A 22893-nucleotide genomic window follows, 5' to 3' on the forward strand; every position below is an offset into this window, starting at 1 on the left:
AACAAGGTTTCAAAGACAGTTTGTGTGGGAGAACAAATTCAAAATCGGCAGGTAAAAAGGCCTGTTTAAATATTTTCAGAAAGAATATCAGAAACTATGAACTACAAACTATCAACAACTACAAACCTCCATTAAAGCAAAAAGAAAAGATGTGCGCATGTGCCCCCTTTTCGTATTTTTTCTTTAAAAAAAATCAGCCAGCGCCCCCCTATAAGAAAAAGAAGAGTGAGAAGTCAAATTTGAACAAAATATCATATTTTTACTAATTTTTATGCTGTCAATAACACTTATCCCGCATAGGAGACAATCGCATGCCAAAGGCGATCTTCTTTGGTGAGCTTAGAGTAGGACGGAGTTACAGAGGTGCCCCCGTAAGCGCTATAAAGGTGCCCTCACTGGCATAGAGGAAAGTAACTGGCAGCATTCTCGGCAGGAGATGGCCTCTGAGAGAGGCAGTTGGAGAGCTCTCACAAAAGCTGGGGAACAAACATTTGAGACTCAAAGAAAAGACATTATTGAAGACAGGCGCAAAAAACGGAAAGAAAACTTAAATAGACTGCTTTGTCTGCACAAAATTAGGGAAAATATGCAGGTCGAAACTGGGTTTGCGTAGTTATGTGAAACACTGCACTCAGTCGTATTCTTTGGAATCGAAGGCAATACCAATATTATCATTATACAAAAATTATGTCTAATAATTTGCAGTGATTACACACAAAAATAGTCCCCTTTTTAAATGTTTGAATATTAGAACCTACTGTTTTCAGGTTTGATTGTCAATTTAGTTTTATTTTTAATATAAATAAACATTATTATTGCTGAATTCACTACAAAATGAAATTAAGCTTATGGGAACCTTGTGCCTCCTACAGTCTGACAATAAATCTTTAAATTAGCCAAAGCAAGGCGAAGGTCTCCTCTAGTGGCTACATCCATTCTATTTCTTTGCTTATTTATTTGCTTATTAGTTTGTTAGCACTAAATCTACATGTATGTTCAAGAAAAAGCTAAAAAAAAAATAATAATCCCATTCTCGACCACAGTTTTAGAAGCCAATCGTCATTTCTTCATAGAGCATTATTATTTGAATTGCATAGATATCGATGATCAGCAGTAATTCATTTGTCAACAAACAAGTTAAGTGAGATCGTAAAAATCTTTAAAATAGATGTAATATCTTGATAAAAGAAAAATATGATATAATCAATGACAGTACATTTCTTTCCTTGCAGTCGGAGGTTGGTTTCATTCATTTGCGTTAGATTCCTACCATGGAAAACCATTTTTTAGCCAGCTTTAAGTCACCGCCAACCGTTGAACAAAACGAGCAATAACAAATCCCTTTCGAAATCCAGCGAACTTCAGTTTACAACAATAGTCTAACATCTTTTTCATTATTTTTTTCACAAAGATGTTAAAAGATGAGATTATTTTCGGGCATTTTCGGCATGGGTTTCTATTTTATTTACAATTTTTATAATTAGATTCAAATAGAAATGAAATTGCGGGCTAAACTTTTCTTAAGATGTTGCCTGTGTATCATAACTCACAAGGTGAATAGTAAACAGTTATGTTCTTTATTCTATATTACTTATGAAGCCATTGTCCAACCACTGATGATTCCCTATATATGTCTTTATAAGCTACATAACTAGACAATTTTAAAATAAAATTTCATCACTAACAGAAAAAAAGTCTTTTTGTGTAACATATGTTTAAAAAAAAATAAATTTAATTTTAATCACATTTCAAACAATATCATAAGACTTTTAAAAAAAGCTATGCATTTTTATAAGAAGCCACTAAAACATATTCTGCTTTGCCGTTTTTTTTATTTATATATTGTTTTAATTGTAGATTTTTATAATTGTTCATGAATATTCTTAAATTATTTTTGGATATCGCTATGTTCGTGAAGCCCACTTGGTTTCATATAACCTCATCTGAAAATGCCGTCATTCAAAGTAGAACATTGGAATACTTTTTATCTAGTGGCTATTCACTAAAACTCTTAGCAATATTCCATTACATACCAGCGAGTTGTCGTAACAGCTTTGTCAATGTTTTTTGTTTTAAAAAAAGGTTATATTATTTTATTTGAATGTTAGCTTTAACGTTTTTTTTTTCAATTAACATTTACATATCAATATATTAACATATGTAGATAAAAGAAACTATAATCTAAAAGGCATATTACCTTGATTGTTAGTTTGTTTCTCAAATTATAAATGTTTATGCCCGCAAGATCTAAGGACAATAGATGCCCTACAATTACAGCAAAAGAGTTAGAATTTGAAAATAGAAAATGGGATTCAAGAACTCCATTTCTAACGTTGTTTCTGTTCTTAAATTAGAAGCCAGCTAACTAGAACTTGTTTATAAGTAGTTAGCCGGCTTTAATTTTGAAGATTTTTTAAAAATTTCTTTTGTTCAGTGCACCTTAAGTTTATTCTTTCCCCCTTTATGTCCAGTGCCCCCCGTACCGCCCCCTATTGTGCCCAGCGCCCCCCTACCGCCCCTTTGGCTCCCAGCGCCCCCCAAAATCTCGAAACCGCCCCCAAGGGGGCGTTATCGCCCCCGTTGAAGACCGCTGATCTAGAATCTAGATGTTTACTTCTATACTAGGCTATTGTTGATAAAATTCTATATTGACTATTATATATATATTATATAGATCTAGATATAAGTATATATATTATTAATATATTGTCTGTACAACTTATCTAGATCTAGATATTAATATATTGTCTGTACAACTTATCTAGATCTAGATATTAATATATTGTCTGTACAACTTATCTAGATCTAGATATTAATATATTGTCTGTACAACTTATCTAGATCTACATATATATCTGTTTAGGAAAGTTTAGTAATTTAATTTATATCTCTAGACTCAAGATAGCATTTAGTTAGATCTAGATTAATTCTAGATATCTAGTACTTTTATCTAGATCTAGAATTATATCTATCTAGGCTAGGGGCTAGTAGTATCTAGTAGGACTCTACTGACTAGTCTCTATATAATATAGATATATTTATAATATATATGCCCCAAGGAAACGCTTTGAAGACCAGCTTAGACGCCAACTTGCCTTAGCCAACATAGAACGAGAAAGATGGGAGTAATGACAAAGGCTGCGGGATACACATTTGAGACCAAAAGAAAAACCGCTACCCAGGACAAATGCAGACAGCAAAAAGAAAATCTTGATCGACCACTGGCGGACAAAGGTTATGTTTGCCCTGTAGGTGGCAAAATATGTAGGTCACAGATGGAGCTGCGTAGCCACTGGAAATACTGCATTCCTCATCTTCGGACTCGAAGACAAGCCTTAAATATTATTTAATGTATATATATTAAATATTATTAGAAATATTATATATATATATATTATAAAGAATCTAAATATAAGACATTATTATTATAAATAGATCTAGATCTTAGAGTCTAGATCTTGTATTGAAGTCACTAGTAGATCTAGATTCTATTTTTTAGTATTCTAGACACTCTTAGAGGTGACTCTAGTCTTAGTCTAGAAGTTTCTACTTCTAGGACTACATGATAGATCTAGAACAGTGATGCCCAAAATACGGCCCTTAGAGTGATTTCATCCAGCTGGTGTATTTATGAAATGGGACACTGAATGTAGAATCTACTAGGAAAAATGAACAGATCTTTACTTTTTTTGTGGAGCCAACATATTTACTTTGAAAAAAAAGTGTGCCTGTTTACAAAAAAAACAACAACATATAAACAGCATAATAACACAAATATGGCAACTTTCTTGGTTTGAGCCAAGAATAAAAGATAGAGATACGCCTAGAGATTGGATGATCGATGGAAATATTTACCAAAAAAAAAAAAAAATAAGAAAATGAGTTGATGGTAAAACTAGCTACAATGTTGCTCATATTTTAAGTAAAGAAATTTTTAAAAAACATTTTCTGACGCACAAAAAAAAAAAAAAAAAAAGATCTGGTTTCTAATCTAATTGTTTCAGGTAAATTTCATTTAACTTTTATAGGCCTATGCCTTAGACAGATGTCCCTAGATGTGAACCCCGAAACGAGTGTAAAAAAAAATGGCCCATAGCCTAGGCTAGGGGTCGAATTATGCTGGGCATCACTGATCTAGAATCTAGATGAGTAGATCTACCTAGATTTAGATTTTAGATCTATCTATTCTTGAAATTGAATAATCATTTTTCATTGAATATTTTAATGAATTATAATCTACAAATGAGAAAACTAGACTTTTCTAGTAGATCTATAATATATATTCTATAGTCCACTATAGTAAAAAATCAGAGGCTATAATATATATTAATTATTATATATATTCTATATCTCTAGTTCTAGACTCTATACTATACTACTATACTAGACTATAGTCCTATAGTATATATCTAGTCTATAATAATAATTATATAATTTATATAGTATAAGTATAAGTATAATATTAAATATACTATATAGATCTACTCTCTATTTTTTATATATTTATATTAATTATAATTTTTATTTAAATTTATAGACATTACATGATTACTTGATCTCTAGTCTAGAGTCTAGACGAGTAGACTGTAGAGTACTGACTACTGTAGACTGTAGTGTCATTAGTGTGTAGACTGACTAGAGTCTAGACTACTAGACTAGACAATGATAATTGACAATGATCACAATCTAGACTCGTCTGGATCTAGACCTAAAACTATAATATTGAGTCTATTGTCACTATATTTTATATAAAATATAAATGCGGAAATTTGCCTTTAATAAAATATCCAGCTTGATTGAGTCTAATTCTTTTAATGTAATCTACTTTTCACCTGTTATTGTGGGATCTACACAGCTTAGGCTTAATGCTTATCCTTTTTTATTCCGGAAGTTCATAGTTCAAAGTTGTTTTTCTTTCACTTCCAAGTTTCATTCATTTGTGCTGCCAACACTGGCTGTCTTTATTAAAAGCGGAAGTACTCAACTTTTAGACTCTAGATCTAGATTTCTTGTAGATTCTAGATAATCTAGACTAGATCTAGAAATCTTGACAGCGTGAAAATTAATCAATAAAATTTTATTCAAATTTCCCTTCTCACGCTTCTTTATTAGTATTTTTCTAAGAGGGGGCGCTGGCGGATTTTTTTTCGGTAGGCCAAAAAAGGTTGAAGACCACTGATCTAGATCTATATAAACTATAGAAGAAAAAAAAAGTAAACGTTTTGACATTTAAATTCTAGTTTTAAAGTTGACAGGCTAATGTTTACGTTTGTAGCAGTGTTGTTACACTAGTATAGATCTAAATCTAGATCTAGTTAGAGTCTAGATCCAGATTCCTCTAGGCTCTATAATAAACAAAGTCAGTACTAGAGATCTAGTTATAGATCTAGTAGTTCAAGTCTAGTAATACTGATTATAGATCTAGGCTGTGATCGAGATAGCTCTAACTCTAAATACTATAAATATAATGACTATAATTAGTATAATAATAATTATAAATTATATTAAAATATCTAGATACTATAGTATATAGATCTGGGACAATGAATTGAATGAATCTACTAGTTCTAGGTTAAGACAAGTACAATTGGACTACAGTTATAACTATAAATATAAATAGTGACTAGTCAGGACATACGCTGGAAATCCAAATACAGGATGGCTGCCTGGTCGTGCGGTTTGTGCGCTGGACTGTCGTTCGGATTTATCGACCGTCGAGGGTTCAAACCCTGCCCGCTCCCATCTCCCGTCGTCCTGCGGGAGGTTTGGACTAGGAAGTAAACTATCTTCAACTCTGAAGGAACATCCGAAACATGTAAAACATTTTACAAACATAGCCATAGCCATAGGACTCAATAGGAGGAGTATAGGCAGTATTAAAATATATTAGAGAATAGAGTACATATTATATAGACAAATATATGCATATTATATATATTTAATATATAGATATATTATTTATTAATTATAGATCTAGATCTAATCTAAATCTAGATTGAGTAGATTCAAAGTCTACTCTCTAAGATAACAGATTTATGTAATAAAATTAGGACACCTCCCTATCCCTACTTTTTTTTTATGAGATTTTCTTTATTTTGATTAGGATGATAGTATCATTACTAACATGTAGATGTACCTTTATGCTGTTCAAAATGCTATTTAAATTTAAATTAATATACTAGTAGGCAAAAATATTTTAATTTTAAAGATATTAAAAATGTCAGTTACAATAATTTAATGTTTATTTAAACATGTAAATATTGGCCAAGATAAAAACTTGCAAGTATGAGTATCAATTATGGATTTTAAATTTTATTGAATCACCACAAGATAAATGCTTGCCAATGTGTCTACCTTTCTTGAATTAACCAAGTTGGCTCCAGGAATACATAGCAAACATAATCATAATGAAAAAAGACAAGAATATTCAAGATAAAAAAAACCTCTTGGCTATTCAAACAATATTTTTTTAAAAAAGCAAAATAGAAGATAGATCTAGACCTATTTTTCTCTGTGACTAGTGTCATCTAACAAAATTGCAAATTTAATTCGAAAAAAAAAAATCAGTCTCATAATGTTGTTAAAAAATTAATCATTCCAGCAGTACCAGAAGTCATTTCTACATTTCTCCCAATAAGGTTCTGAAAGTATTATCAATACATGGCACTTTGATTCAAAGATTGATTGATACTAGTATTATTGACAATGAAAGAATTAGGTAAACGTAGAATAATAATAGAGGTTCAAGTAAACAAACAATATAGAATAGCATGACATGCTGTAACAAATAAAACATGATAGATCAAATAGCTTATTAAAATATAACATGATAAATCAAATATCATATTAAAGTCAAGTAACAAAGTAAAATGAAGATAGCAAAATAAACAATAGTCATTTTGGAGACTAGTATTGAAGTGTTCTAGTAAGCTGTTGAGCTTTTACACTTTGTAATTGGGCCTAGTTCTTTTTACTTTAAGATTGTACCTATGTGTAGTTTCATCTGCTTGAGCTTCTGATGGTCTGGCTATTTCTTCGATGGTGCTAGTGGTTTCTTCAGTCATCGTAGAATCAGTAGGTTGATTCCTGGTAGACTAGCTTTGGACAGGGCAGTCAGTATCGAGCTCTGTTCCGCTCTGATTCTCATTTTCTATAACTTTTTGTTCCTCCCTAGGGGCTCACATTCGCAATGAGACTGTTTCCTCTTGACTGTTTGGTGTTCGGATAACAGTGTACTGAGGGATGCATGTTATTAAATTAACTTCTTCTTCTGTTATGGGATCATATTTAGACAATGACATTCTTCTTCAGCCATGTTGGCAGAGATGTCCCGGAACCACTTCTTTGGTTGAACCCAAGAAGTCGTTCATGTGGTGTCCTGTTATTTGAAGTGCATAGTAATGACCGGATGGACTGCAGAGCATCATTTAGTACTAGTTCCCATTCAGCTATGTACAGTTCCTTAGAATGTAAAGCCAAAGTGATGGCTTTCCATAAAGTCCTGTTAAGTCTCTCTATTTGTCCGTTTCCTCTTGGACTGTAAGGGGTCGTACTACTAGTCCCGATTCCTCTCTCGTGGAGGAAATGCTGCACCTCTGTTACCCTGTCATTGTGGACATACGCTGGAAATCCAAATACAGCAAATAGTTCATTGAGACATTTAACAACCGTAGAGGAAGACATATCGGGAAATGCAAATGGGAATCTAGAGAATTCATCTATAATGGTAAGTAGATATCTTTTTCTTGAAACAGAAGTGAGAGGTCCCTTGAAATCCATACTAACTCTCTCAAAAGGTTGAGTTGCTTTAATCAGCTCTCCGTTCGGCTGTCTAAAAAAACGGGACTTCAGCTCTGCACAAGTTTGACATTGTTCTATCACAGTTCTGACGTCATCACAGGAAAGTGGAAGATTTTTAGCCCTTAGTGCAATAGTCGAGTAACGCCCGGATGGCAAAGACTAGTATACAGCAATTTAAGGTCATTGTGAATGATGGCAGATAGATAGTTTCTGGTAAATGTATCAGCTACAGTGTTCTGCTTGCCAGGGCGATAGAGGTCGTCATAGTGGAAACACGAGAGTTCTAGTTTCCACCTCTGGATTTTTTCATTTTTAATTTTTCCCTTGTTTGACCTGCTATACATAAAAGAGACAGATCGCTGATCTGTAACAAGTGTGAACGCTTTACCAACTAAGAAATGTTTCCATTTTCTCAACAACTCAACAATGGCATATGCTTCTTTCTCAACGGAAGAATGTTATGAATGTTTTCTTTCACTTTTTGTTAATGAGCGAGAGAAGAAAGCAACATGTCAGCCATCTTGGTTGAGGGTATCCGCAATGGCTATGTCAGAAACATCCGTCTCAACGGTTAAAGGGCGATTCGGATCAATAGTATATACAGCGGCTTTTTCAAGCTCATTTTTCAAACTTTCAAATGTTCTTTTGACTTTTTCAGGGACAGGAAATTGTTGATTTCTTGTAAACAGGCTTATTTTTGTTGAGAAGTTAGGTATCCACTGTGAGTAGTAAGCCAGAAGACCCACTACTCATTTCTGTTCACGCATGTTCACTGGTACGGGTACGAAATCTCCCAAGATCCGGCTTAAGTTGTCCTTTGGAAATCTCGTATCCTAACAGTCTCACTTTAGTAGTGCTAATTTCACTTTTTGTTTCATTAAAAGTGATTCCAACATTTTGAGCGCTATCAAGAAAGCGCTGTAGGTTTCGGTCGTGTGATTCAGAGTCCACACCGCAGATGGTCACATTGTCCACATAAGCAAAAGTGTCAATGAGTCGTTTGTCTTCGATGATATTGTCAATCGTACGCTGAAAACAGGCGACTCCATTCGTAACGCCAAACAGAATCCGGCAGAATTGATACATTTTCCCACATCCTTCGAAGGCTGTGAATGGCCTTTCCTCTTCTTTTATGGGAATCTAATAGTATGCACTTTTCAGGTCTAAAGTGCTATATACAGAGTACTGGGAAATCTTTTCTGCTAGTTCATCAATTCTGGGCATAGGGTAGGCATCTAGTAGAGTGAACTCGTTGATGGTTTGATTGTAGTCAATAACCATTCTTTTCTTATGTCTGTCATTTGTTGTGACTAGGACTTAGATGGTTCAATAATCTCATCCTTTATCAGTTGTTGAATTTCTTTCTCTATAAACTTTCTATCTGGAATTGAGTTTCTGCGAGACTTTGTAGCCACTGGGGTACAGTTTGGCTGGAGAGTACTCAGGCACAACGATGGTTTCGGACCATCGAAAGGAATAAACAGATTTTGGTGCAAACCTATAAAGTCAAGTCCAAGAATGATGTTGGAGCACAAATTTTCTAGTAGAGAAAGTTTAACTCGTTCTTATCGTTCATTTTTGAGTCGTATGTCGTATAGATATGTCCTTGAGTGATTCGAGATAGATGGGTGGAAGCCATAAAGATTCTGTTGTTTGAGGAACATGCCGGCCAACCGACACTGTTGAAGATTTTGATTTGCATACTCTTTGAAAATGGCCCTTTTTGAAGCACTGATTGCATGTTGCTTCCCTTGCAGGGCATTGAGAGTGGTGATGCTTAACCCTGCCGCAAAAGTAACACTTGCTAGCTAATGCATTTACTTCATGTGTGTGAATTGCTTGCACTTTGAGGAATCGTTACATTTGGCAAGGGTGTGGCCAAAGAATTGGTGAGAGTAGTTGCTGCACAATTAGTTTCCAGCTGTGATGATTCATATTGTAATGAGTGCTGATAAGCATGTTCTTGTAAGCCAGCCTCCTTGAAGGCGTCCTTTAAACTCAAAACAGCCTTTTCAAGAAGACGTTTTCGAATGCTGTTGGAAACTAGTCCATTGATAAATGAATCTCTAATAGCCTCTTCTCTGTGTTGTTCAGCAGTCACCGCTTTGAAGTTGCAATCTTTAGATAGAATTCTTAATTTCTGCATGTAGGCGTCTTTGTTTGACCTTGCTCTTGTTTGCAAGTAGCTAACCTGTGCCTAGCAAACACCTCATTCTTTGGTTGAATGTAGATGCTGTTTAGAGTCTGGATTGCTTTATCAAATGTCTCTTTATCAAGTATCATTTGATATACAGCAGGAGAGATATAGTTTATCAGTAGTTTCTTAGTATCAAGATTATCTACTGATATTACTGACACAAAATTTTTTAAAATTTCATACCAGTACTGCCAATGCTCTGCTGCTTGTCAAACTTCTCTGGCCGAAATATCCTATCCATTTTGAAATTCTTACAACTTTACAGTTTTGATTCAGTGTATTAAATTGTTATGAACATAATAATAACAGAGTCTAAAATTATGTCCGCTTAGAATGGCTTTAATACACTGAATGACTACACAACACACATTTCAGGAACACATTCTTACCAACGAGTTACAAGCACATGTAAACATAAGAACAACAACCGATACAGCATATAATTTTCATAACATTCTCTTTTGTCATGTTTCAAGAAAGAGTTTTTCAATCTCCAAGAAGTTGTTTGTTGATGAATGAATTTTACTGCCTGAGGGCATCACTAAATAAAGAAATGAACTTGCTTCTAGGATGTAATAAGTTTAAAAATTAAAACATGGATGGCATATCTTTTTGTTAACACCTGTTACTGGTGTTCAAATTCAGTTGCAGAAAAAAATAGTAAAGTCTCAAAATTACGTTATCAGTAAAAAGATTTTTAACACATTAGGCACCACAGAGATTTAGCTGCATTTAAATGTTCCTATTAAATACTAAAACTATGTATACATGTAAATAATACTTATACAATTTATTAATAAATAACAATACTACATCTCTAACCAGATCCAGTTTTTTAGTTTAGACTACTGTCTTTTAATATTTCCAGATCTGGATCTATATCAACAAATTAAAATTTAGATTTAGACATAGGTGTTATTAGGATTTTTTTCGGGGTGGAGGGAGATATCGATCCAGTGGCGTAGTTAGGGTTGGGGGAGGAGGGGAGAGTATTAGAAGATCCCCCGGGCCTTTGGGGGGCCCCCAAATGAGTGTCCGAAATTTGTTTTTAAATAAATTAAATATTACGTCACTGCCATGTAATCTTGCTTTTCACGTTGTTATATAAGTTAGTGACCCTGCTGTGTGTATTCCACACAGATTATTAACACTTTCTGCGCGTGGTTACTCTCAATTTCAAAGAGTAACTTCCATAGCACTGACTAGTGCCGTGTTACTCTCAGGAAGTAACTTGTTATATAGGGTAGTTTATTTCATCATAATTTATCATTTAAGAAGAAACCTTATAAGAGCACTAAAATCAAAGGAGACCATGAACGTGTCGAAGAAAAGTATCAATATTCAGATGATTCATACAAAGATACAGCAGTCGAAGTAGTGAAAATGTCTCTTGAAGAGAGAAGTAGTGCTGAAGAGACTTTAGGGGGATACAGCGTCAGAGAAAACAAGTGAAGTAAGTGATACAAATGATGAGTCAAGTGATGGTCTTCCAAAATCACTTTCTCCAGAAGTGGAAGAAGCTGTAATTAAGTACAAAGACTTCGGATATATTCAGCCTGGAATTTTATCTGAGGAACTGCAAGCAAAATTCTGTTAAAGGGTAGCTTATTTTTCCAAAACAAAGATGAACAGTATTTGTTTCCAGTAGTATTTACCCAAAATAAATCATGAAGGTTGACATCACTAGAAAGCTTCCAACAGGAGAAATTTGCAACTGATCTTGGCTCCTCTTCTCTCCACACTTGGGATGTCTGTTTTGTTTTGCATGTGTACTGTTTTCTCAGGCATCATCAGAAAAGAAATATATTGCATTGAGCAAACCTTGTGTTGGTTTCACCAAGTGGAAGAAACCTGAGAGACTGAAAGAACAAGAAGGAGTCCACCACAGACAAGCCCTTTTGATGAGGAAGTTAGAAGAAGAAAAGCTTTAGGCAGAACCAGATGAACTGTCACATATGTTTCATGCTCAAATTTTGAAAAATCAGCAATATTAGAGATATTCTGAAGCGTGTAGCAGCAGCTATTAAGTACTTAGCAAAAACAAACTCAAGCTTATGTGGTCACAACAAAAAACTGAATTCACCCAATCCTGGGAACTTCCTAGCATCTTTGAAATTTCTTGCAGAATTTGATGAAGTTATGAAACACCAGTAGTATAGAATCGAATATGGGAAGACACATATTTGTCACCAGAAATTCAAAATGAGTTCATTAACTTGATGGGCAATAAAGTTGAGGAATCAATTGTTGGGAAAGTCAAGCAAATTTGTTACTTTTTTCTGATGCTTGATTCCAACCCAGATGTTTCTCATCAAGAACAGGTATCTCTAATAGTTTGTTACTTGGATGTTGATAATTTCGAAATAAAAGAGTCATTCATTGATTGTTTAAAATTTTAAAATCTGATGAACAATTTGAAGAGCTTGTTCTGAAAACTCTTAAAGACATTGAACTAGACTTTGATCTATGCAGAGGTCAAACTTATGATAACCCAGCCACAATGAGTGGCCATCTGTCTGGCCTGCAGAACTGTCTCTTTGACATAAATCAAAAAGCAACATTTCTGAACTGTGATAATCACTCTCTCAACCTGGCAGCTCTTAATTCTACTGAGATAGATCCAGCAATTGTCACCTTTTTTTTGGAACTGTACATGAATTGTTCAACTTTTTTTCCAATTCACCTCAGAGATGGGCAAAACAGAAAGAAGCTGGAGCCAGAGTTTTAAAAAGGAGAGTAATAGAAGGTGGCCCGCAAGAGAAGAAGCTACATCGGTAGTTTCCTTGCATCTCGACAAAATCATCATGCTGTTGGAGAAACTTTCTGAATCAACAACTGAAAGAAGGGACACTAGAAGCAATGTACAGAATCTTCTTCATGCAGTGGAAAATTAATAATTTTTTGCTTATCTGGAAATCTGGTTAAATCTCCTGCACCAAATCAATATAGTTCAAAAGAAACTACAAAAGTCTGAACTGCAAATACAGGAAGCTGCTGAAGAAATTAAAACCCATTCATGCTTTCTGCAAAATGATGAGAAACTGACAAAACTGATCACCCAATTCATCAAAAGAGCAAAAGAAGGTAGTAAATGCTATGGATTTCCTGTAATCAAAATCCAGAAGAAAAAAAAAAGACTTGATGGGGAATTGAGTTCTGGTGTAGGACTGTCAATAGAACTGCTATTCAAACATGTTGCAACGGAAGTGCTGGACAGACTTCATATGGAGATGAAGGACAGATTTATAAAGGCTGGAAAACCATGTGGACACCTTTGGGTTTCTTTTTGAACCAAGACACCTTTTGGACCTCCTCGTCACTGCCATACAACAATGCAACGACAAAAACACCCGTCTGCAGATCGAAAACAAACTTATTTACATGTCAGGCACCCTCCAACCTAACGGGATCAACAACCAGCACACTTTTATTTAATACGCGATGGGCACTAACACTACGGTACCCCCTTTTCCCATTCATCTTTGCCTGACATCTCCGCCCCCTTCCATTTTCCCGCGCTTTTACACCAGCATAACTCATTTCTTTTCTGCCTCGATAAGAGAACAACATCGGACAGATAAGTTAACTTAAGACTATTTTGTGTTAATTGTTTTTTATTTTTTGTTTGTTTTGTAGCTGATGAAGGCCTCGTGGCCCAAACGTCCTTTGTTTTACTTGGTCCGGCAGGGTTACATATATGCATGTTTTTCATATTTTCTATACAGTCATATACCCCTGCAGCAGTAAACCTTTGTTTTTTTGAGTCTTTGATGAAAAACTGTGTTACTTTTTCCGTATGTAAGATGAAATACAGGAAAATCGCTTGTTTCATGATGCCATTGATGTACGAGAACTTTTCATCAACAAGCCAGTGCTACAATCACCAACTGACATATTGAGAAAGCTGGCTGCATATGGTAATGATGTGTGCTCAAACCTTGCAACATCCATTTGAATACTGCTAACTCAGGCCACTTACATTGCGTCATGTGAGAGATCATTCTCAAAGCTCAAGTTAATCAAATACTATCTCAGGAGCACAATGACACAAGAAAGGCTTAGCATGGCTTTAATGTCAGTGGAGTCACAAATACTTGACACTATCGATGTAGATGATGTTAAAAATGCCTTTGCTGCATAGAAAGCACGACATGAAGCGATATGAATGAGATTTGTCACTTATGCATTGTTTTGCCAATAAACAATGGTATTATTAATTTAAAGAGTCTTAATGATTATTTCTTGTTAATTTTACTGATATACGGTACCAATTTGAATGTAGGGTTATATATTTATTAAGTACATTATCTCATGTCATGATGTCAAAATGCGAGGGGCCCCCAAAGCGTTCAATCCCCCAGGGCCCCCAAATCCCTAGCTACGCCCCTGTATATATCATTCATTAGGTTCTAATAACAAAGTAATTGCTCTTACAAAAGTCATCAGCTTCATAAAAGAGGAATTTTTTTTTTATGTTTCTTATTTTATTCTATTTTTGTATATTTTCAAGCTAAAGCTTTTGGATGTTTTCTATAAGTACCCAAGCCAAATATTGGCTTTTCACTGGCGAAACAGAGCTGGCAACTTGCAGAGCAGAAGCCAACAGGTCATATATAAGTAGTAGGAGAGCTCATCTCACAGTAAGTTGATTTAATTACACCTAATTAAATATGTAAAAAAAAAATTAAGTAAAAATACAACAATGAAGGTCCATCCAAAGTAAAATGGGTTTCGACAAAGCTTAAATCAACTCATTCTGTCTGTCTGGTAAAGGATTATACACATGGATTTCTCCCTCACCCATTTTTTAATTAAGTTGAAACTTTGATTGGCATAAAAAAGAGATGAATGAATAAAAAAAAATCAATTAGTCTATTAATTAATGGCGCTGCACTGTGGCGACATGCAATTTGTGCTTTCATTATTCATTATTATTTCTTTGCTGGATGTATATTGAATGTTCTTTTGTAATCAGTTATGCAGATGAAGACTTCTGTTTTCAAGGTGGGCTCCACAATGAGTATTTACATTAAACGTTTTACTAGATCTAGACTTGTTCAACTTTGGTTATTTGGTTAGAAATAAAAGAAGAAAAATGGTGAGCCAAGATGGCGGCCGTTCTAGTACTAGATCTATTCATTATAGTAAAGATCAACTCCTCGGACTTCGTTCAAAGAGGAAGCCTCTTCCACCGTGTTATGCACATATAAATTGTTTCTACCCTTCCTCTATTAGTACAAGGAAAAGAGGGAAAAAAGGAGGACTACGGCAAAGACTGAGAAGAAGAGGGTTTCGCCCACCACTTCCTACGATTATTCTAGCTAACGTCTGCTCAATAAGAAATAAAGTGGATGAGATATGTGCCCATATACGCTAAGACCACGTATTTAGGGAAAGTTGTCTATTGGCTTTTACTGAGACATGGTTAGAGGAGGATGACAATGAAAACCTGATTGCTATTGATGGTTTCTCTTGCGTGAGATCTGACAGAACGGCTGAGTCTAAGAAGAAGAAAGGTGGGGGGCTTGGTGTGTACATCAACCTCAAATACTGTACCAACTACACGGTTAAAAAGAGAATGTGCTGTCTGGATCTAGAACTACTGGCGCTCTCATTGAGACCTTTTTATTTGCCACGAGCCTTTGGTGTTATTTACATAGTCCTGGTTTATGTTCCGCCTACAGCCAAAACGGAAGTTGCAGCTGAAATCATCGCTGACGTAGTGCATGAGTTTCAGACAAGGTCACCGGACGCACCAGTAGTTATACTGGGTGATTTTAATAAATGCACCTTGAAGGTTGACCTACCCACCTTCTATCAACACATTTCATGTCCGACAAGAGAAAACAGAACTCTGGACTTATGTTATTGTAACATCAAAGGAGCATTCACATCTTGTGAAAAGCCACCACTAGGATCATCGGACCACAAAACAGTACAACTGCTGCCTACTTACTGCACGAAACTTAAAGAAGGAAAAATCATTCAAAAAAACATACAAGAATGGACGCAAGACAATATTCTCAAACTACAGGGATGTCTAGACTGCACTGACTGGAATTTGTTCAAAGAGACCACTTCAAATCTAGTAGAATGGGTCGACGCAGTGACAAATTACATCAAATTCTGTGAAAACATGTGTGTCAGTACTAAGAGCATCAAGATATACCCCAACAATAAACCATGGGTCACTGCAAAAATAAAACGGGCAATAATCAAAAAGAAAAGAGCATTTATGAGTGGCGATGGGCAGACAAGGAAAATTGCTAAACGAAATCTCAACGTTGTTCTTGAGGAAGGGAGGAAAAACTAACGCACCAAGCTGGAAGACTCAATTAATACAAGTGACATGAGACAGGCGTGGGGCATCATGAACAAAATGGCAGGAGCACAAGTCAAAATTAAAAATAATCTTGCTACAAGAGACGAAAAAACATTGGCCAACGAGTTAAATGATTTCTATTGTCGCTTCAACACGAAAGATTTTAATTATCTAAGACTCAAAGCCCTTAAGGATGTCAATGTTAACAACTGCTTAGAATTAGCGATTACTAAAGAGCAAGTTTGTAACATTTTCAAAAACGTCAACCCAATGAAAGCTGGAGGGCCTGATGGAATAAAAGGGTGAATCTTAAAAGAATGTGCTGAACAACTAGCTGAACCTTTCCAAGATATTTTTTCTACTTCATTACTAAACCATGAGATACCACCTGTGTGGAAGTCATCTATAATTGTACCTGTACCAAAGGTTTCCAAACCGAAGGAAATGAATGACTATAGACCTGTTTCACTTACTTCCATTGTGTCAAAATGTTTAGAAAAATTGGTTAAAATGTTTCTTCTGAATGATCTTTGTAATAAGTTAGACCCTTTACAATTTGCTTACCAAAAGGGTAAAGGTGTAGACGATGCCATCCTAAATATTTTAAACTGTGTCTACAAACATCTGGACTTACCGAACACTTATGTAAGATTGTTCTTTGTTGATTTCTCATCAGCTTTTAACACTATACAACTTCATTTACTCATTGAAAAGATGAAAGCGTTGCAGATTAATCCATACATAATACTATGGGCTAATGAATTTTTGACCCAGAGAGCTCAGAGGGTTAGGGTAAACAATGTTATATCTAATGAACGCATAGTTAACACAGGGGCGCCCCAGAGGGCTGTGACATCGCCATTGTGGTTCATTTTGTACACCAATGATTTTCGATCCGATAGTTCTTGTTGCTCCTTCACAAAATTCGCTGATGATGCGGCTCTTCTTGCCCTGCTCTCAGAGAGCTCAGACGTAAATGAGTATTTCAAAGAATTAGAACACATTGAGGAATACTGTAAAGATAATTTTTTATTCTTAAATGTAAAAAAAACAAAGAAATGATAATCGATTTTCGCAGGGACAAAATGATATTGTTTCTGTAGCTGGAGAGACAATTGAAATTGTGCAAACCTTTAAATACCTTGGTACTATCCTAGACAATAAACTAAATTTTACTGCAAATACTGATTATATCAGCAAAAAAGGGCAGCAAAGATTACGACTACTAAGAAAACTGTCCTCGTTTAATGTTAGCGAAAAGGCCTTGGCTATGTTTTATCACGCTCACATCTGCAATATTTTCAGTTTCAATATCACTGCCTGGTATGGCAATCTGAGCATTAAAAATAGGAATAAACTTAATAGAATCCTCAATGCTGCTGGCAAAATCATTGGCAAAAAACAAACCCCATTTGGGCAGTTATTTGAGACAAACATCTATAAAAAAGCTAACAAGATCCTTGAAATAAAGAATCACCCTTTGTGTCAGGATTTTGTGATTTTACCATCACAAAAGAGATACAAGACACCGATAGCAAAGACAAACAGACACAAACACTCATTTGTTCCCCTGGCAATCAAATCATTAAATAAGAACAATCTGGTATAAACTTTGTCACATGTAAATTATGAGTGAGTCTGGTGTGAATGTACACTTTGGTTTCTTATAGTTATAATGTTTTTTGTTTGGTGTAATGCACAAATTGTAAGACAAATTTCCTTACGGATAATAAAGATTATTATTATTATTATTATTATTATTAATTATTTATTTTGTTTGATACCAACACTGAAAATTAATCCTTCAGTATTCAAAGATATGGATGAATAATTATGTAGGGTTTGATCCCATTAGATAATTGTACACATTATTTCTCCACACCTATTCTTGGATGATGTTGAAACTTTGAACAATTATTTATTTTAAAAACAAAACATGAATGAATTAAAAAATTAACCAATAAGTCAATTTATTATTGGCACTTTTTTTTATATTGAATATTTAGAGATAGTTGTAAATGCTGGTCACTGTCTCTCTCCATCTGGTGCGGTCTAGAGCTATGTCTTCCCAATGGTCAGTATTGATGTTCACTGATTTGAGATCCCGTTTTATTACATCTATGTAACGGAGGTTGGGGCAACCGGTTTTTCTTGAGCCAGTTGCGAGTTGTCCATAGAGGATGACTTTTGGGATGCGTTTGTCCTCCATCCAGCGAACATGTCCAAGCTGGGTTGTACGTGTAGTTTTTGACACTTTTTTAAATATGACTGTCCAGGTAGCACAACAGCTTCTTTTTTTATGGCTTTCTGACACTGCTCACCTTTTCTACATATGTAAGATGATATTATTGATCAAGTAATCCAGGAAATGATATCTGCCCCACTTCCAAAATTTAGCTTCAAGCTTAATGAATCCTGAGATGTTGCAGATTGTTCACAATTATTTTATTTCCATGCTTTTCCTATTGTCACAGAAGTAGACAGCATGAATATAGCTAATAGAAAAGTAAATAAATTCATTAAAAAATGTTTTTTATTTATTTGTAATTTAATTACAACTAGAAAAAATATTTTACATAAAAATGTAACATTTTTTGTTGAGTAAGCATAAAGCTTTAACTAATTTAGTTTCTAATAATGAAAATACATCACGCATATTAGATATTTACATTATAATTATGATTCAATAACATTAGCAAAAGCACAGGTACTTAAGCATATAAACTAAAATAATTTTATTGTTGGGTTCTGATATAAAAGGAAAAAAACAACTCTTATAGACCAGGAAAAGTAGAGAAGTAGATTCTAGAAAGTATAAGAGTAAAAATTTCCAATTGGGGATATTTGTGAATTTAGTCATGTTACTTTAATTACAAAGGACTGCCTCTGTAAAAGTTGTTGCTGTATGATGACCATCTTAATCCCAATGTTCTGATGCTTCTTATTTGTTCTTGCAGCTTATCAACATAGCAAAACAATGCATGCCATACGTTTTTTTGTATTCTAGGACAATGAAGTGGCCTCTTGCTTTTTAACACCAATGGAAGAGAAACTTTTAAGTCGTCAGTATGAAGTTGTTCTTCGAAAATTTTGTTCTGAATTTCAACCACCAATGCCTAAATGTGTTATAGTAAGGCAAAGTTTTCTCTTTTATAATTTCATCATATACTGAGATTTTTTAAAAATATAAACCATTAAAAAAAATAAATTTTATTATAAAATTTTAGTATGGAAATGTATTAATTAAAAAAAAAAAGCACATTTTTGTTCAGTTGAACTACAAAAGCCAGTATGTAATAACCAGTGGCGTAGCAAGGTACCCGTGGGCCCGGGTGCAAGAATATATTGGTGGGTCCCCTTCCCCAATAAGATGAATGTAAAGTGAGACAGAACAATTGAGTAATTTGAATGTATTGGTAAATTTACCAAAAGACATTTCAATGCAAGTAGAGTAGCCTTTTTTTATAAGTAATAATGTCTTTACGTTTGATTCAGTTAAGATTCAGACAAGTAATAGTGTCTTAAAAGTCAATGTTTGTACAATTTCTTAACAGAATTATTCGACTTAAAGATGTTTAAACTGAATAAAGAAGTGTTTTATGAGTTCTACATTCTACACATTTACATTCCTAAAACACTTCTCAATGTAAAACGTTTAAATTCTAATTCTACTTCCATCATTTAACAGTAACTAGATCGAACATTTTTCTGGCCTTCTAAGTAGCAAAGTCAGTAACCATTGCATCTATTTCTAAACTTTTAGCTGTTTCTCGCTCAATGAAAATAACACAAAGTGATGCCAACCTGCTCTGTGTAATAGAAATGCTTAAAATATTTTTCCTGTCAGATTTCAATATTCATAGCACTTTTAAATAAAGCCTTATAATTAGAGGTTTTTGTATAAATATAATGGTAGTAACTTTCTTTAAGAACTATGAACCAAATAAGTACTAAGCATTTGTTAAGGACTTTTCCATGATTAGTTTGGACATCTACCTATCTTCTAGATCTTTTTTATAAACCTGCTCTCCTATTCGGTTTCGCCATTCATTGTAATAGCACAAGTACGATGCATATGATGTTTCTTTTGCTTGCTTAATATTTAATGATAGTTTTATTCTTTTGTAAACATTTTTAACATAATACAGAAGACAACAAAACAATATGATGAAGACTTGCACTACTGGGCCTTTACAGTATAAACTTTGTCGGATCTGATAAATTTTATATAACATTTAAGTCTGTTAAGATCTCAGACTTATTACAATTGCGAGTACTGCTCCTTTCAGAAAATAAATAAAAATTTACATATTTTAAATACAGAAAATAAAAGAAACAGATTAAGCTTTTAAAAAAATTGAATAATTAGTTGAACTTTTAATTCTTGACCATCAGGACTATCTCACTAGACCTAATTGTCATTGTTACTCGCCCCTTTCCTTATTTTTCTGTACAACACATTCATAGTTTCTACATCCAGCTCTCACTCCATTCATTCTAATACCAGACTATTAATACTAGCAATAGCTTATGAACATACATGGAAAACAATAGTTCCCTCAAACGAACACTTAGGGCTAACCACCATGAAAATAAACCTGACAAAGAACATTTCCTTACACTTAAATAATACAAGCTGCTGGTATATCAACTCTAACTTAAAACACATGGTTAAAGTTGTAAAACTAATATATAGTTTCATGCCACGTTTTGAATATTTCGAGGGATCCTTTCATATTCCATACAGCATTATTTTTTACAATATTGCTTTTTTTTTTCTTTTGTGTCATCCCAAAATTCTCACGTGGGCCCCAACTGGTCAAGAGTTATGGGCCCAAGTGCAATCAACCCCTTTGGGCCATTGTTACTACACCACAGGCTGTGGGCCCCTAATGGCCATGGGCCCGGGTTCATTGAACCCCTTCGCACCATGGATGCTACATCACTGGTAATAACCAGTTTTAAAGAATTACAAAATTACCCTGAAACATTCATAGTATTTAGAACCTTTAGCAACATTTTAAAAATATGCTAAAACAAAATAACATGCTAGTAGTACTATAAGGTAGAAAAGAGAAAAGACAAATCTAAGCAAATCATTCGGTTTCAATTTAACAAACAGACTTGATAACAGTTTTAAAAAAATATTTTTGCGCTTATAAAATTAAAAGAAACAAAAAAAAAAATTCAGAAAAAGAATTAAAATAAATGCTTTACAAACATATGTCATGAACCTAAATTTAAAAGAAAATGTCATTAATTATGAAAATTTTCTCACTAGCTTTAAAAATTGTGTCATTTGCTTAAAAACTTATAAAAATATTATGCCATAAATTTAAAGAGAATTTTTAAAATGTCATTTGCATAATTTAAATTTAATTGCATTGAAATAATACATCACAGTGATAGTATTCAAATTAAGACAATTGCCACTCACTGGTAATGGATCTTTCAGTGTACCCATTTTAATACTTATCTAAGTTTGAACTGGATACATCCACATTCTGCCTAGTGTGAAAACTCCTTTAAACTTAAGCTTTTTTTTAGTTTTTAAGATATAGAAATATTGAAAAATGATTTGTATCAATCACTTGCCATTTTGGTGTGTGACATAAAAATATATTTAAGATATTCTATTCATTTTCAGGGTACATCACTGGCATATTTTAAAAGATTTTATGTCCATAATTCTAACATGGATTACCACCCTAAAGATATCATGTAAGTATACAAGTGGTATTAATGGGATGATTAATTGTTTAGACCCTTTATTGTGTAAATTAAAATTCTACTAAAAAAACAACAACTACTGGTATAACTTGTTTTTTGTTGTTTTTTTCACCAAGGTTAACCTGTGTTTATTTGGCTTGTAAAGTTGAAGAATTTTATGTTCCCATCGGCCAGTTTGTTAAAAACCTCCGAGGAGATAGGGAAAAGTTTGCAGATGCTATACTGAGCTTTGAGTTAACCCTCATGTCTAAACTGAATTATCACCTAACTGTACACAATCCATTTAGACCAATGGAAGGTTTTATTATTGATATAAAGGTTGGTTTGGCAATAATTTTAGAATTATATTCGTTTAGATCATTAAAATCATTTCTAGAAATAGTATGGTATTATTATAATTTAATTTTTTTATTAAATTTTTAATAGATAAGTAATAAGTCCATAAGCAGAGATGTTAATCTTAGATGTATTGAGAATGTTGACAATCAGATTTAAAAAAAATTATTGGTTACATTACTAGTTTGGGATTAAACTTGTCTAAATAATTAAATTCAATAATTTATTTTGTTAGACTCGCTACAAAGATATACAAAATATTGAAATTGTCAGAAGAACTGCTGAAGAGTTTATGGAAAGAAGTTTGCAGTCTGATGCCTGTTTAATTTTCTCTCCAGCACAGGTCAGTCGCCTTTTTTGCTGCATTGCTTTTAACTATACACAAAATTTTCCTTTCAAAGATGGTTTAATCATAAAATAATGTTGAGTCCACTGAACTTTCATTAATACCTGACATTTGATAAGGAAAATCTATAAAATGTCTTATAAAATGTAGTTTGCAAACTAT

The 22893-nt window shown here is 33.9% G+C and overlaps 3 protein-coding genes across 8 annotated transcripts in view; 1 reads left to right on the top strand and 2 right to left on the bottom strand.

Moving 5' to 3' along the window:
* Positions 1 to 4950, bottom strand: part of LOC106068906 (monoacylglycerol lipase ABHD6-like) — a 28577-nt gene extending 23627 nt beyond the window's left edge. The window contains exon 1 of one of the 3 annotated variants that reach the window (XM_056026704.1): positions 4833 to 4950. The gene's annotated coding sequence lies outside the window, so the exon portion shown is untranslated. Of the gene's footprint in view, positions 1 to 4544; positions 4667 to 4773 lie in introns of those variants that run through there. The other 2 variants (XM_056026705.1, XM_056026706.1) reach the window with 2 other exon arrangements.
* Positions 4951 to 5228: 278 nt separating this feature from the next.
* LOC106054066 (cyclin-H-like) overlaps positions 5229 to 22893 on the top strand; it is a 55606-nt gene continuing 37941 nt past the window's right edge. For 3 of the 4 annotated variants that reach the window (XR_008777507.1, XM_013209776.2, XM_013209779.2), the window contains exons 1-6: positions 5229 to 5359; positions 14508 to 14637; positions 19327 to 19449; positions 21967 to 22040; positions 22166 to 22367; positions 22621 to 22728. Coding sequence is in view for 3 of the 4 variants with exons in the window: in XM_013209776.2 (XP_013065230.1) it covers positions 14521 to 14637; positions 19327 to 19449; positions 21967 to 22040; positions 22166 to 22367; positions 22621 to 22728 (624 nt within the window). In the remaining variant the exon portion in view is untranslated. Of the gene's footprint in view, positions 5360 to 5665; positions 5816 to 14507; positions 14638 to 19326; positions 19450 to 21966; positions 22041 to 22165; positions 22368 to 22620; positions 22729 to 22893 lie in introns of those variants that run through there. The other variant, XM_056026708.1, reaches the window with a different exon arrangement.
* On the bottom strand, positions 7288 to 9946 carry LOC106054065 (uncharacterized). Its single transcript, XM_056027536.1, has 2 exons — positions 9662 to 9946; positions 7288 to 7959 (listed from the first exon to the last, which is right to left on the bottom strand). Exons 1-2 carry the CDS (start codon positions 9944 to 9946, stop codon positions 7288 to 7290), a joined length of 957 nt encoding a protein of 318 aa, XP_055883511.1.

The sequence above is a fragment of the Biomphalaria glabrata genome, chromosome 4 (genome assembly GCF_947242115.1).
Source record: "Biomphalaria glabrata chromosome 4, xgBioGlab47.1, whole genome shotgun sequence".
NCBI lineage: Eukaryota > Metazoa > Mollusca > Gastropoda > Planorbidae > Biomphalaria > Biomphalaria glabrata.

Excerpts from the sequence above, each read along its gene's own strand:
- LOC106054065 (XM_056027536.1), bottom strand. The coding sequence starts at position 9,946 with ATGCAGAAATTAAGAATTCTATCTAAAGATTGCAACTTCAAAGCGGTG. Across the intron at positions 7,960-9,661 it reads TGGCCACACCCTTGCCAAAT|TCTTTGCCATCCGGGCGTTA; the intron begins GTAACGATTCCT and ends GCTGTATACTAG.